Source organism: Ictidomys tridecemlineatus, chromosome 2 (genome assembly GCF_052094955.1).
Source record: "Ictidomys tridecemlineatus isolate mIctTri1 chromosome 2, mIctTri1.hap1, whole genome shotgun sequence".
Lineage (NCBI taxonomy): Eukaryota > Metazoa > Chordata > Mammalia > Rodentia > Sciuridae > Ictidomys > Ictidomys tridecemlineatus.
Window position 1 is genome coordinate 56167111 of NC_135478.1, and position 15694 is coordinate 56182804.

Genomic DNA, 15694 nt, shown 5'->3' on the forward strand with positions numbered 1-15694 from the left:
AGTGGGATCCCTGGGTCATATGGTGGTTCCATTCCTAGTTTTCTGAAGAGTCTCCACACTGCTTTCCAGAGTGGTTGTACTCATTTACAGTCCCACCGGCACAGTGTATGAGTGTACCCTGTTCTCCACATCCTCACCAACATGTATTATTGTTACTGTTCTTGTTTATTGCCCGGAATAAGATGAGATCTTGTGTAGTTTTGATTTGCCTTTCCCTGATGGCTAGAGATGTTGAACATCTTTTCATATATCTGTTGGCCATTTGTATTTCCTCTTTTGAGAAGTTCCTATTTCAACTGAAAACAATTTAATGCTCATACTCAAAGCATGATTGAACATATTACCAGATGACCAAAAATAGATCCTACAGCCATCAAAATGGCCCATATGCAGTATTTTTAAAAGTCCGTGAGGGGCTGGGGTAGTGGCTCAGTGGGAGAGCGCTTGCTTAGTACATGAGGCACTGGGTTCAAGCCTCAGCACCACATAAAAATAAATACATAAAATAAAGCCATTTAGAAAAAAAGATTTTTTTAAAAAGTACACTGGGCATAGTCACGCACGCCTGTAATCCTAGTGGCTCAGGAGGCTGAGACAGGAGGATCATGAGTTCAAAGTCAGTCTCAGCAAAAGCAAGGTAGTAAGCCACTCAGTGAGACCCTGTCTCTAAATAAAATAGGGCTGGGGTTGTGAAGTAGTTCAGTGCCCCCGAGTTCAATCCCCAGTAACAAAATAAAAAGAAAGAAAGAGAAAAGAATCCATAATATAAGGCAAAAAGAAAAATCCCAGCAAAATAGCAAGTACTACATAATCCTATTTTCATAAGAAAGCTAAACCTACCAATATATATGCAACTGTATGGATGGATGGATGGATAAAAATACAGTGTTAACACATGCATTTCTCTGGGGTGGGATTATGGGCAATGTGTGTATGTTTTCTTTTCATATTAACATCTTTTTGTATTCTATGCATTGTTTATATGCCAAAAACGGTTTAAATTTCATTAGAGATATTATAAAAAAAAAAAAAAACTACGAAAGAACAGACCAACTGCAGATAGTGAGTGATGGTCTTACAAGGTCACAATTCTATTTGAGTTTTTAAAAGATTAGAAACCAAAATTTGCATGCATATGCTTTTTATTTAAAAAAAAAAATGCTCTAACACCAGAGGGAAGGGAATTTTTTTTTTTTTAACAACTTGATCTTGAGCTTTGAATTCTTAACCAAGTCACACAGAACTTCAACAGGCTGATAGTCAGAGGAGGAAATGAACACACTCTCCCTATCAGATGTAAATTCCAAAGGCTCGCCAAGAATCCAGGTGGAAAGAGACGAAATCCATTGAAACCAGGCCAATGTGTCACCTCCCGTGGCCGCATTTCATAAGCAAGAGGCTCAACCACTGCACACATCTGGCCAGAATAAAGGCCCGCCGAAGACCTCCAACACAATTAATTCAATATTTTCTCCACAGTTCAGAATGCTATGACTGGCAGACAACCATCTTCTATCATCACGGAAAAGTCAGACATATGGCTAAGTATATTCCATGTGCCTTAAAAATAAAATGTGGATTTTTTTCTAGCCAACAAGATCTTAGGCAAGAATTTTTTTTTTAATGTAAAAAATAATGCCTACTCGTTACCCTCCAAAGGATTCGACTCCACAGCTATTTCTTGAGCACCTACAGAAGGCAGAGATGACACCATACATAAAACAGGGGTACCGCCTTGAAGAAGCACATGATCCAGGACGGAAGACTGTCACGCCAATCTGCAATGGCAAGGCACTCTTGTGGCTCTTGGAGGAGTCGTGTGCATGCAAAATAAGAGCACCCGCAGTGTTGGTGAAATAGATCAGCAAAGAACAGAAGAAGGAGGCAAATAAGCAGAATTGTTTGAAAATACGTAGTAGCACATTCTGTTTTCTAGCTGGTAAACACTCAGGGATTCCTCTTTCAATTCCTAGGAGCTTCTAGAGTGGGGTCACCAGGCTCCTGTCTAAAACAGGCGCCTCCACAGTGACCCCCACAGTATTTAGGATTCCAGTTTGGGGGGGTCAAGCATAAAGGGCTCCAGGCAATGGGGGAGGGGGGGTGTCAAGACATTTCTATGGTGAAAACCCAAGATAAGAATTTTGGAACCGGGTGACTGTTTGAATCTCTCCTTTATCAGCCGTCTGGATGAACAACTTGGCCTTTACAGCCAATTTTCTCGCAGCTGAAATGAAAATAAGATCCTCTACCCAGGCAAACCCTTTAACCCAAATCTCAGGGACAGGTCGAAAGATCAATAAATAACTCCTACTTACAGCCAGGCATGGTGGCGGTAATAATTCATACTTACAGCCAGGTGGGTATAATCCCAGCGGCTCAGGAGGCTGAGGCAGGAGGATGGCAAGTTCAAGGCCAGCCTCAGCTACTTATCAAGGCCCTAAGCAATTTAGTGAGACCCTGTCTCAAAGGAAAAAATAAAAAGGGCTGGGGAATGTGGCTCCGTGGTTAAGCACTCCTGGGTTCAATCCCTACTACAAAAATAAATAAACCAACAAAGAAATAAATAGTGCTTACAATGGTCAACCCACCACCCCTCATTCAGATTCCCAGGCTAACCATGAAGTGGCACCTTAAGGCAGGATTTCTCAACCTCACCCTCCATGAAATTGGAGGCTGGCTAATTCTCTGCTGTAAGACTGAGCTGTACATTATAGAAGGTTACCATGTTAGGATAGGAGGTCTCCCCCAAAAGCCCCTGTTAAAGCAGGACTATTTAGAGGTGAAATGACTGGATTATCGAGAGCTGTAACCGAATCAGCTCATGGGCCGAGCAGAACATGGAGAGTTTTAGACCCAGCATCTGGATCGGTGGCCACCATCACCGCAGAAGGTCACGGCTGCTCTCATTTTCATCTGGGAGAACTGATGTTCTGCAAGTTCACCTGCCCACGGTCACTCAACGGGAGGGAGAACCAGGTGACTGGCTCCAAACCAGGAAGCCCCACCGCCTCCCAGACATTTTTAGCATAAGAGCCCAGACGTGGTACCAGGAAAATAGAAGATATTGGAGTCACACTCTCAAAGGTCATCCATGTCGAGACTGGCCGACCTGGAATACCCAAGAAATAAGGAGACCCACTGGTCCTCCTTCCACATTTCATCACCATCTGGGAGCTAAGGACAACTATTAGAAACAATTCATCACCTGTGACAATGGGTGGCTTACACCTCCACCCACACGTGGTGGGACTCCACATGTGTGAACCAATCCAGGTGGAGCCGTTTAAAAAGACAGCATTTGATATTTGAAAAATGTTCAATCTCACCAGCAATTAAAGAAATGCACATGAAAGCTACACCGAGATTTCATCTCCCTCCAGTAAGAGGGGCAATTATCAAGAACACAAGTAACTGTAAATGATGGTGAGGATGTGGGGGAAAAAGGTACATTCAGATATGGCTGGTGGGACTGCACATTGGTGAAACCACTCTGGAAAGCAGTCTGGAGATTCTTCAGGAAATCTGGAATGGAACCACCATTGGAACACCAGTTTGACCACCCGTTATCCCACCCCTCCCTTTATACTCAAAGGACTTCAAATCAGCATCATACAGTGAAGCAGCCGAGTCAAAGTTGATAGCAGCTTAATTCACAATAGCTGAGCTCTGGAGCCAACCTAGGTGCCCTTCAACAGACGAATGGATTAAGAAAATTTGGTGTTTATACACAGAAGAATATCACTCAGCCATAAAGAAAAATGAAATTATGACATTTGCCAGTACATGGATGGATCTGGAGAGTCTCTTGCTAAGTGAAATAAGAAAATCCCCCAAAACCAAAGGCTGAATGTTCCCTCTGATATGCAGATGCTGACTCACAATGGAGGGGGGGAGTGTTCACTGGATTGGAGGTGGGGGGGAGGACAGAGAGGAGGGATGGGAATAGGAAAGATAGTGGAAATGAATCAGACATCAGTTTCCTATATTCATCTGTGAACACATGACCAGGGAAACTCCACATCATGTCCAACCACAAGAATGGGATCCTGATTAGAATAAGTTAGACTCCATATATGAATAATATGTGAAAATACATTCTACTATCATGTATAACTAAAAAGAACAAATAAAAAAAACTTTTTTAAAAAAGACAGCATTTGAATCATGCAAGAGAAAAAAAAATGAGGGCTTTTCCTAGACTACAAGAGCTTTCCAGAGAAGGGTGTACCACCATCTGCATCTCCAAGAGCTTGCCTGCTCTCCCCCAGTGCTTTCAGGCAGGAAACACTCAAAATAACAGAAGCCACGCTTTCTTGGGCACTTGCTTTGTGCCAGGCCCCGTGCCCTGTGTTTTACTTAAATCTCTTCGTTTTAATTCTCCATCGACCCTAGAAAGTAGGCTGTGGGTATCATCTCCATGTTCAGAAGGTGAAATCACGGTGCACACAGGGAAGTCTCCTACCCAGGTTACCCAGCTAGTCGAGGGAAAGGCCTCCTTTCCATGCTACCCACCCTGGGCCTAAAATCTGAGTTTACAACATGTCGATGAACTGCTGGCTGTGGATTATTTTATGAGCAGCCCGACAGTCCTGTTAATTCTGTATACAGCAATAACTTTGAGACATGGCTTATGATCAGGGCATCATTGCCTCTGATTGCACCAGCCTGCCACTGTCCATACAGAGAGCCCCGAGTCTTGTTTCCTAACAAACGAAAAGATCAGACTCATTGTGAAGACATAGCCATGCCCCATTTCCAGCACACAATGCCTCTGTCTGCAGTAATAATGAGCTTGATACCTTAGCCACGATAATTTAATTGTCTTACATAACTCAATGTCACAACACCGGAGACGGTGACAGAAAATGTCTACATAGCCAGGCACAATGCTTGTGATCAAAGCAGCTCAGGAGGCTGAGGCAGGAGGATCATGAGTTCAAGACCAGCCTCTAGCCTCGGCAATATTAGTAAGGCCCTGAGCAACTCACTGAGACCATGTTTTAAAATAAAAGATAAAAAGGGCTGGGGATGTGACTCAGTGGGTAAGCACCCTGGGGTCCAATTTCCAGTACCAAAAAAAAAAAGGGTGATGGGGGCAGACAGGACGGCCAGTGGACTGGGGTCGATGGCTGGGCTAGGAATGGCATGCTGTGCACAGGCCTATCCCAGAGTCTAGACTCCCAGGTCCCATTTAAGTCAACAACATGGGCCCTTGTTACTGCCATTTCCCAAATCCACCTAACACCTAAACTCAGCACTGGGTTATTCTTTTTTTTTTTTTTGAGAGAGAGAGAGAGAATTTTTTAATATTTATTTTTTAGTTTTGGTGGACACAACATCTTTATTTGATTTTTATGTGGTGCTGAGGATTGAACCCAGCGCCCTGCACATGCCAGGCGCTACTGCTTGAGCCACATCCCCAGTCCCAGCACTAGGATCTTAAGCCCAAAGACCTCTTCCAGGTTGAGACAGGAGGATCGAGTTCAAAGCCAGCCTCAGCAATGGTGAGATGCAACTCAGGGAGATCCTGTCTCTAAATAAAATACAAAACAGGGCTGGGGATGGGGTTCAGTGGCCGAGTGCCCCTGAGTTCAATCACCGTTACCCAAAAAAGAAAAAAAAATGGATATATGAAAAAGGAGAAATGATGTGGAAAACCTAGTTGTACTTGTCATCTGAACAAAAAGAAAGAATGGAAGATTCGTTCAAGTCTCCAACAAATTTTAGTGAGCACCTATTATCTGCTATTATTACTTTACGCCCTGGGAAACAGGGAAATTAGAGATGTTTTTTATTTCCTTGGAACTGATATTCTAGTGGGAGCAGAAACAGACAAAAAAGAAAAGAAAAAAAAAAGATCATGTGAGAGGCATGCAGGCACAAATGCATGTGAGGAGATGGTTCTGGACCCAAAGAGCCACCCCATAGGCAGTGAGTGGTGTGGCAGAGACCTCAGGCAACCTGGGGAGAACCAGTTACATGCTCTCTTCCCAACTCCAGCTCCATGCATGTGTCATACATCAAAAATCACTCTATAGTCATGTACATATAAAAAGAACAAAAAAAAAACAATGTAAAATCAATAAAATTAATATAATACTTTAAAATGTTCATCTTATGAATTATTTTATCAGAAAAAAAAATCCTTGGGAAGAAGACACCATAAGGTCATTGAGGAGGTCAACAAAGTCCTCCTTAAAGACACACGAAGTCAAGGAGTCAATACTGTGACCATCTAGGGGGAAAGAGGAAGCAAGTCCAGCTCTTCACAGGAAACAACCAAGAAGGACAGGGCACTGTGACTTTAAAGGGGGGGGGGGGAAGAGGGCTGGGAGCTGGACGTGGTGGTGTACACAGTGGCTCTGGAGGAGGCTGAAGCAGGAGGATCCTGAGTTCAAAGCCAGCCTCAGCAACTTAGGAGGCCCTGAGCAACTCAGGGAGACCCTGTCTCTAAATAAAATAGAAAAAGGGCTGGGGATGGGGCTCCGTGTAAGAGCGCTTGCCTAGCATGCACAAGGCCCTGGGTTCCATCCCCAGCACTGCAAAAAGAAGAAGAAGAAGTCCAATCAAAGGAGGGGAAAATATAACAGGACTATTTTGTTACAGAGCTGCTGTCACACCGTCCAACTGGTCCAAGCAAATATACAACACCAAAACAAAACACAGAAATGGACTCCAGTCAACTGCGTGTGGTCCTGACATCTTCCTGCAGTAAAAGAAGGGTCTGGCAACCCTGTCTGGGCTTTTCAATTGGGTCCTATTTATTGTCTCCATCCTGCCTTTCTTTTTTTAAAGTGCGGGGACCATTTCAGTTCCTGAGTAATTTGCAAAACCGCAAAATTCATCTACAAAAAATATGAAAGTGTGACCTGTAATATACCCAATTGGGAAACTCCAATCACACCATTTTGGAGTCTGGGTTATTGGTGGAAGCCCAGCATTTCATAAGCGCAAAGTAGCCAGAAAGAGACCCACCCGCTTATATTGGGCTTAAAGAAACTCAGGCCCTCAAAGAGTGACTTGCCAGGTGACAGCAGGCTCTGGATCCCAGGCCACCTGCCTCAACTGCAGGCTACAGCTTAGGGCCTCGGGACTTAAACCTGAGCAAGCTCCAGCAATACCTCCAGGCTCCACCCCCGGCGTTTCTGGACCAGCCACAGCTGCTGAGAGGGGAGGAGATTTGCAAATCTCCCCCAGGTAAAAGGAAATGCCACCGGGGACTGCAGGACCAGAAGCAAATGTCCCAGGAATGAAGAGCAAGAGTTTCAGCTGAATTCCAGCTCTTTCTGCCACTTATGGTAGCACCCTTGAAAAATTCACCCAGACACTCTGAAACTCAAGTTTCCAACATTTGAGTCCAGTTCAGTGAATTAAAAGGACAGGCTGACCATAAAGCACTACCTTAGCAGAGCGCTTGACATATTCTGTTTTCTTTTTCTTTCTTATTTGGTGATGGGAGGGCTTCACAGGGCTTTTGCACACGCCAAGCACACCTTGGTCAGACATATTTTAAGATAAGAGCTTAAAAAAGGTGAGCTACATTCTATACCAAAGTTTTCCTAATTACATGTTCCCCCCCTATCCACAGTAGAAAGGCCAAAATTCAAATGACAAACAAGATCAAAGATTGGCAAATGCTTGGAACTAATGGCACATTAACAACAGCTTCTTTCATAGCAGTTGAACACCATCAACATTACAAACGCCCACCAGAAAGCAAGAGGGGAACCCAAACTAGCCAATGTGTATAATGGAATACTACTCAGCAATGAAAAGAACCAAAGGCCAGGCACCGTGGCACACACTTGTAACCCCAGTTACTTTGGAGGCTGAGGCAGGAGGATTGCAAGTTTAAGGCCAACCCCGGGGCAACTTCGCAACACCCTGTCTCAAAATTTTTTCAAAAATTTTAAATAGGACTGGAGATGTAGTCAGTTGTAAAGCACCCCTGGGGTCAATTCCCAGCACTGCAAAAACAAAAATAAAGAATGATGCACAAAAATGTGAAATCTCCAAAATATTTTGTTGGGTAAAAAAAAAAGCCAGACAGAGCCGGACATGGTGGCACACACCTGCAATCCCAGAGGCTCAGGAGGCTGAGAAAGGAGGATAGAGACTCCAAAGCCAACCCTAAGCCTTAGCAACTTAGTGAGACCCTTTCTCTAAATGAAATATAAAAAAGAGCTAGGGATGTGGCTTGGGAGTGAAGGGCCCCTGAGTTCAATCCCAGTCCAGTCCCCCTCTCCTCAAACAAAGCCAGACACAATAGAGTGCACACGACATGACTTCTCTTTTTATAAAGTTGGAGAACAGAGAAATCTACGATAAAAGAAATCAAAGAGTCTTTAGTAGAAGGGATTAACTGGAAAGAAACAGGAGGGAAATTTCTTGGGTAATGGAAATGTTCTTTATCTTGATTGCAGCGGTGACAACATGAACATATACATTTGTCAAAACTCATCAAATGAGACACATAAGATCTGTGCAAACTTGATTTAAACATTACACAATATACACATGTAATGAAACGTCCTACAGTAACCATGAATATATGCAACTTTGATCTTTTGATGTATCCGTTAAAATTTTTTATGTATTAATTAAAATTTTAAAAAGACACTGGTACCGTGGTGGTGCATGCCTCCGACTTGAAAGGAGGAAATAGGAGGATCAGAAGTTCGAGGCCAACCTGGGCAATTTGGGGAGACCCCTGTCTCAAAATTTAAAAAAACACAAAGGGCTAGGGGTATGGTTCAGAAGTCGGGTGTGGCTAGATTCATGCCCAGGCATGCTCTACATGCAAAAAAAATTTTAAAGATTATTTTTTTAAAAAATTGTGCAGCCAGGTATAGTGGCACACCCCTGTAAATCCCAGCAGCTTGGGAGGCTGAGCCAGGAGGATCACGAGTTCAAAGCCAGCCTCAGCAACTTAGAGAGGCCCTAAGCAACTCAGCGAGACCCTGTCTCTAAATAAAATATAGAATAAAGGGCTGGGGATGGGGCTCAGTGGTTAAGTGCCTCTGGGTTCAATCCCTGGTACAAAAAAAAAAAAAAAAAGTTGGGCATCTTACTATAGTAAAATGATACCTTAATGCAAATTTAAAACAACATGAATATATATAAAACACACACACACATATATATATATTCACATATGTTTTTAAAGGTATTTTGTGACAAAGGATTGACACAAGATGAACAAACAACTCCAGCCCAGAAGGTTCATGTAGTTTGATTCCCCCACAGCCCAGTCCTGCTTGGTAGAATACCATTTGCTATGGACTATTTTGGTCCATGCATCTTTCCAGAGAACTGCCATGAAACAGAATCTTCTCCCACAAGACAAACCATGACATTTCCATACTGACAGTGCCCACCGTGACCCCTGTCCCTGGGAGAGGCTAACTCACACAGAAGTTAACATTTTGCTTTACTGTGTACCAAGAATGAGCCTCCCTCCTCCAACGAAGATGCTGTAAATGAGGCAGAACTCTGTCATGTGATTAAAATCACATTCTCACCATGAAGGAGGGAATGGAGGCTGGGTGGAATGGTTTCCAGGGCCACCTCTTACTGTGATGAAGTCCTCCGATGAGCTGGCTCTGCCCAGGTGATTATTACAAGAAGTTGCCGTCACACTGTCAGGGGACCCAGGCTATTCAAGTCTCAACAGTCAGCATCTTTTTTCTATCAACACAAATAGGTTCAAAAACCAGGCACGATGGCTCACGCCTGTCATATCCCAGTGGCTGGGGAGGCTGAGGCAGGAGGATCTCAAGTTCAAAGCCAGCTTCAGCAACTTAGCGAGGCCCTAAGCAACTCAGGGAGATCCTGTCTCTAAATAAAACACAAAATAGCACTGGGGATGTGGCTCAGCGGTTGAGTGCCCCTGAGTTCAGTCCCTGGTACCCACCCACCCCCCCCCAAAAAAAAAATAGATTCAAAAGCATGCAAACAATTACCCCTGCTGTCCACATCCCTGGGCACTAAGAATAGTCTGGAGCAAAGGACATTAACACTCAGAAACACTGCAGTTTCCTTCAAACCCAGAGGTGTCTGATCCTAAACCTTCTCCATAATCTCACCCAACTTTCCTAAATTCCACGAATGAGACAGCCCTGGGCCCAAGCCTCCAATCCCTCTGATTACTTGTGGAAGGGTGTGGCTCACCCACAAGCATCTTGCACACTGCAAATGAATCCCAATTCAGTACCCATTACACACCACCACGGGATGGGCAGGAACCCCAGCCCATTCATCCTCTGCCCTTACTCCAAAATGGCCCTGAACTGAGATCTGCATCTGTTCCCATAAAAATGCCTGACACAGTGTTTTCTCTGAAGTTCCATCAGGTCATCTTCATCCATTAACTGGCATTAAAGTCATAATCCAGGCTCCCAGGTAGATAAATAAATAACTGCTCAAATTCAACTCAAACATGAAAATAATAGCAAATCTTTATTGAGCACTTACTATGTATCAGCACTGTCCTGGGCATGTTCCCCTCATTAGCTTATGTAATAATACCCACAAGCTGGTTTACAGATAAGAACCTAAGAATATATCATGGGGCAAGGCAATGGGACCTTGGCAAAAAGAGAGATGTGCCAATGAAGTTCTTGGGTCTTTTCCCTTCAGTGAATCCACCACCTGTATAGAAATGAGGATCACAGTTAAAACACACACACACACACACACACACACACACACACAAAATATCTGCTCATCTTTGCAGAATGGTGGAGGACTTCCTGGAGGAGGTGTCCAGGTGGAAGATTAGGACATAAATGACACTTTTCCATTAAATTCAGCCCTCAAAGCTACCAAAAGGCCAGGCTTACCAGCACACCCCCACCCATCCCCTCCTCCTCCTCCTCCTCATCTGGAAGAGGCCTGTTTCTAGAAAGGACTAGCTCAGCCCAGCCCTCCTTTCTTTTGACACATTCCTGCAGCTGCTGGCCTTCCTATGGAAACATATGGAAACTTTTCACCACATTCAGCTCCACCACCTCCTTTGGTGCTTTCATTGAGAACCTGCGTCACAGTGCTGGGCTGCACCCGGCTCCCTGTCAGGACTTCAGTCCTTCTCACATGGGTAACAGGGGACAGTCCTTGCCTAGACCACACTGAGATGTAAGGGACCTACCACCACCACCAGCAGCAAATGCATCTTTTGAAGCGGGTCTTTCCTCCTGTACCGACTTCTGATAGAGGAATTTGCTTTCCTTACCTCCTCAAAATCAGCACACACACACACACACACACACACACCCCAGCCCCTAAGTACCGTCCCCAATCCCTCCCTCCTCCTCAGAGCTTAAAGCTCTGGCAACAAGGGAATAGCTTCTGATGGTTGTGTGACCTTGGATAAGTCGCCTAACTAATGTCAGTCCTGGTTTCCTTATTGGTAATAGGGGTTTTATTTAAAAAAAAAAAAAAGTGGATCTTAGAACTGCGAATCAGAATGAGATGTGCAAATCGAGCATTTCACAGAGAGTCTCGCACTAGTCAACTGTCAGTGAACAACTGTGATCATCATCATCAATCATGAGGACGGTGACGGTGGCCCGTAAACTTGGACTAGATTGGCGCCCAGAGCGAAACCCTCCTCCCCCTCCCCCCACACCGCGGTGGAGACACATGCGTCATCCAGCTGTGGGGTGAATGCAGGCTCTGCACCGGGGGATCAGGAATCTCCCGGAGGTCACAATAGCCCCCCTGGAGGGGATTCAGGATGAAGCTAGTTTTCTGATTGAAGAGATCCAAGAAATCGTAGCCCCTCTCCTTCCAGACACCCAATCACCAGGTCTAGAAACTGATTTCGTGGAGCAAGAATGGCCAAAAGCTACTCGCGCTGCATCACTCCCCCCCCCCGCCCCAAGAAGACAGGGACGCGTCCACCACTGCCCCTGACTCAGTTCCCCAAGTCCCCTTCAGGCTCAGTCGAAGCTGGCTGAGATAACAGGTTGACAAATCGGGCCGGGAAACATCTCCCCGCTCCCTGGCGCAAATGCAGCCGGTACCCAAACGCAGGTGGGCAAACGACCCACAACCTGGCAAGAACTTTCGCTATTTCGCCACCACCGGGGCGCACGGCCTCAACTTCTCTCTGCTGCGCTCCCGAGAAGGAAAGCGGGAAGTCGGGATGGTGGGGGCACCCCACAAGCCTCCCCTGTTATCTGGGGTGCGCCCCCCACAAGGGCACGCCCCGTCTTACCTGGTCTGACGGCTTTGAAGGTGACGGCCTCCTTGCAACTGTCGATGACCCCCAGCACGTCATAGCGGGGCAGACCGGACACCCGGATCCCCTGCACCTCCAGAAGCAGCTCTCCTTCGCTCAGCTTCGGGCCCTCGCCACCGCCGGGAAGCCCCGCCACCTCGGTGGCCGCCACCGCTCCAACATATGGAAACTCCCCGTTCTCCGCGCCCCCCAGCACCGTCACCCCCAGCTCGCCCTGAGGTCCCCGCTTCACGGTGCATTCGTGAACCCTGCTAGTCCAGTGGTTCTTTTTCTGGATCACTTTCGACATGATGAGTTGAAACCCCTCCTCCTCCAAAAAAAAAAAAAAGAAAATAATAAGAGTAAAAATGAGACAGGTGCCCCCCACAGCACGAGCCCCCAAGTCTCCTCGGGTTCATAGGAGAAACATCTCTCCCCCAAATCACTCCGCGGGAGAGCCCCTGGGCAGCCTCGCGCCCCTGCACACCCTCGCGCACTCAAGCCATCATCATAAAACAAACTTTCTGGGCTCCTCCGCGAGCCCTGCACAGGCGCCCGCGAGCTTTGTTTGCATTCCGGTGCCTCTCGGTCCACGTTCCGGCGCCCGATCGCGCTCTCCCGGGCCAGAGTCCACTCTGCGCCTCTCCGAGGATTTTTTTTTTTTTTCCCTTCCTCTCTTCCTTTCTTTCTTGCCTTTTTAGAAAACGCGGCGCCTCCTCTTTGCTTCCCGCCCGGCTCGCCACTCCTCGCTGGCGGGCTGTTCCAGAGGACGAGGGAAGCCCTTCCAGCCAGTTGCTGGGAGCCCTGGAGACGCGGCTGCGGGGCGGGGGTGGAGGGGACCGGAGGGAAGTGCCCGCGGCCCCTTTAAGCAGATACAAAGGCTAGACTTGTTTTGTTACAGTTCATTCTATTCCGCGCCGCGGAGCTCAGCGGCCCGGCGAGAGGAGACGCGCGCGCATGCGCCCCGCGGCAGCCTGCCGGCCCGCCGGCCCCGCCCCTCCACCCCGCAGCCTGAGATTCCTACGTGCTTCCCGTTGGGTCCTAAGACCGACCCCCACGAGAAGCCCGCTTGGCCCCTTTTTCCGACACCCCTCTATTTCCTCCTCCTTTTCTTGCAAACCAATCGACTGGGCAAGTGGCTTTGGGGAAGAGGGAGGCGCGCAGTGTTTTACCCCAACTCGCGGACCCAGGCGGTGTGTCTTTGGGGACAGGTGGGGGTTGGGGAGGCTCGCACACTCTCCCTGGCGCACACTCACGCACACAAGCACGCCCTCGCGCCAGCCCCAAGCCTCCTGGACGCCCTCGGCCAGTGGCTGGCCACGCTGTCGGTCACCAGCCGGGCTTGTCCACCGCCTCCGCCACATTTCCCTCTAAAACCTGGGACCGATTTGGAGACGCGCTGCTCCCCGCCTCCCACTGGGCACGGGGTCTGGGCGCCGGGTCTGGGCGGGTGTCCTGCGACCCTGGGAAGGGGGACGGTGGGTTCCCCAGAAACCCCCAACTGAGATCCCGGTGCGCTTCAAAGGCGCCCACACGCACAAACACCCTCATCCTTAAACTTTGGGCCAACTTTTTAGGATCTGGGCAAACTAAGAGGGGGAGAGAAGCCAAAGGCCAGCGTGGTCTTCGACCTAAGGTACCCATCTGGCTTTTCCACTGTCCTTCCTGCAAAGACTGCGGCCGCCGGTTCTCTGCCCCGGGCTCAAGTTCCTGGTGGAGCCCGAAAGCCTTCGAACTTAAGGGACAGCGAATAAAGATCCCCACGGGTATGGGACGTGCGCCCGCGTCCTAGCGCCCGCAGGGGTGTGGGCGCGGCGGCCACCTCTCGGAATCCGCGGCCCCGGGGTCCCTACGGCGCCAGCGCCGCCCACAGGCGGGGTGGAGAGCGCCTGTGCCCGCCTGGCTGGGGACAGGAAGACCAACTCCACACCAAGTCCAAGTCGGCTGTCCCCTCCACCTGCGGAGAGTGGAATGCCACAGCGGTGTGATCAGGGTTGAGGGCTGGGCTCTGGCGATCGCGACTTTGAACTAGTTCCATGACCTCTCGGAGCCTTCACTTCCTGAGGGCCATAAATGACAGAGTTCTTGGGAGAACACTTGCAAGGTGAACATTTACAAAATGGCATATAACTACAGAAACTCATTGTACATTGGGGAAGAGAAATAGGACGTTTTCGCGGTAGATGGTGACAATAATTCATCTTCTCCTTTCTAGAATTTAAAAAATATAACCATACATTTATTTTTATTTTATTATTTTTATTTGATTGATTGATTGATTGATTTGCACCGGGAATTGAATCCGAGGGCACTTACCACTGAGCCACAATCCCAGCCCTTTTTATTTCTTATTTTGAGACTGGGTCTCACGAAGTTGTGGAGGCTAGCCTTGAACTTGCGATCCTTCTTCCCCAGCCTCTGGAATAAATGGAATTAAAGGCATGAACCCTGCCCGGCCTTATTGTCTGTTGTCTATATCCATCTGTTGGGCTCAACCCTGACTGGATCAAATGAGGAGGGCCGTCAAAGGTAAAATCCAGCAATTGAAAACTCAAGGATGGAACCTACCATCTATAGACTTTTAAGTGGTGCTGCTATACAATATGGAGAATCACAGGTTCAGTATCTTGATTCCTGAGCATTTTGTGTCATAGGCCCATTTAGAGCCTGGGACGCATCTCTATGGAGCATGCACTCCATGAGGGCAGGGAACTTGGCAGAGTTTGGCTTATTGATGTAACTCACTGCTCACATGTTGCTCAAATGAATTCTACCACATACACACACACACACACACATACACACAAACATCGTGCATACCACATTTAGAGAGGAGTCTCAGATTCCTGTACAAATCACTAGTAAGCTGGACCTTTTGTGTTTCCCCGTCTTACTATTCTATAGTCCAACCACATCCCATCATTTGCAAAAATCTCCTACCTACCTAAAATTGTGAGTTCCACATGACTCTCACCTCCACCTAGGCAGTCCTGGTGATGAACACAACCAGGTGGCTTGTGACTCCACCTGCTACAGCAACATCTACCATCCACGACTCCTTGCAACAGCTGAGGAGGGAACAGGATTTAGAACTTAGCATACTTCTAATTATATTTTTTAATTGATTTATTTCTTTTGCAGTGCTGGGGATCAAGCCCACGGCCTTGCACATACTAGGCAAGCCCCCTTCCACTGAGAAATACCCACAGCTTATGCTTCAAGTTTCAAATGTGGAAAAAGAAATGTCTGGGGGGACAGAGTGCAGGATGGGAAGGGGAAGAGGACATATTATAATCAAGGAAAATTAGAGAAATAATTTGAACCTTCAAAACAGCCCATTTCCAGGTTCTAGAAGCTTAGGGTGTTCCTTCTGACACTTCCTGTCTACTGTGTTTCACCTACACTCATTTCTGTGTCCCAGAGCAGAAGCAACTGCAAGACAATCATGTATGTGCCTTCTATCCAACCTTGAAA

The 15694-nt window shown here is 47.2% G+C and overlaps 1 protein-coding gene across 20 annotated transcripts in view; it reads right to left on the reverse strand.

The window, feature by feature from the left end:
• Magi1 (membrane associated guanylate kinase, WW and PDZ domain containing 1) overlaps nt 1–13990 on the reverse strand; it is a 595279-nt gene extending 581289 nt beyond the window's left edge. For 11 of the 20 annotated variants that reach the window (XM_078038619.1, XM_078038616.1, XM_078038615.1 and 8 more), the window contains exons 1-2: nt 13393–13411; nt 12218–12551 (exon numbers count right to left, since the gene is read on the reverse strand). In XM_078038619.1, the coding sequence (XP_077894745.1) occupies nt 12218–12530 (313 nt within the window). In that variant the 5' untranslated portion in view covers nt 12531–12551; nt 13393–13411. Of the gene's footprint in view, nt 1–12217; nt 13211–13392; nt 13449–13860 lie in introns of those variants that run through there. The other 9 variants (XM_078038624.1, XM_078038620.1, XM_078038627.1 and 6 more) reach the window with 7 other exon arrangements.
• Nucleotides 13991–15694: the final 1704 nt, after the last annotated feature.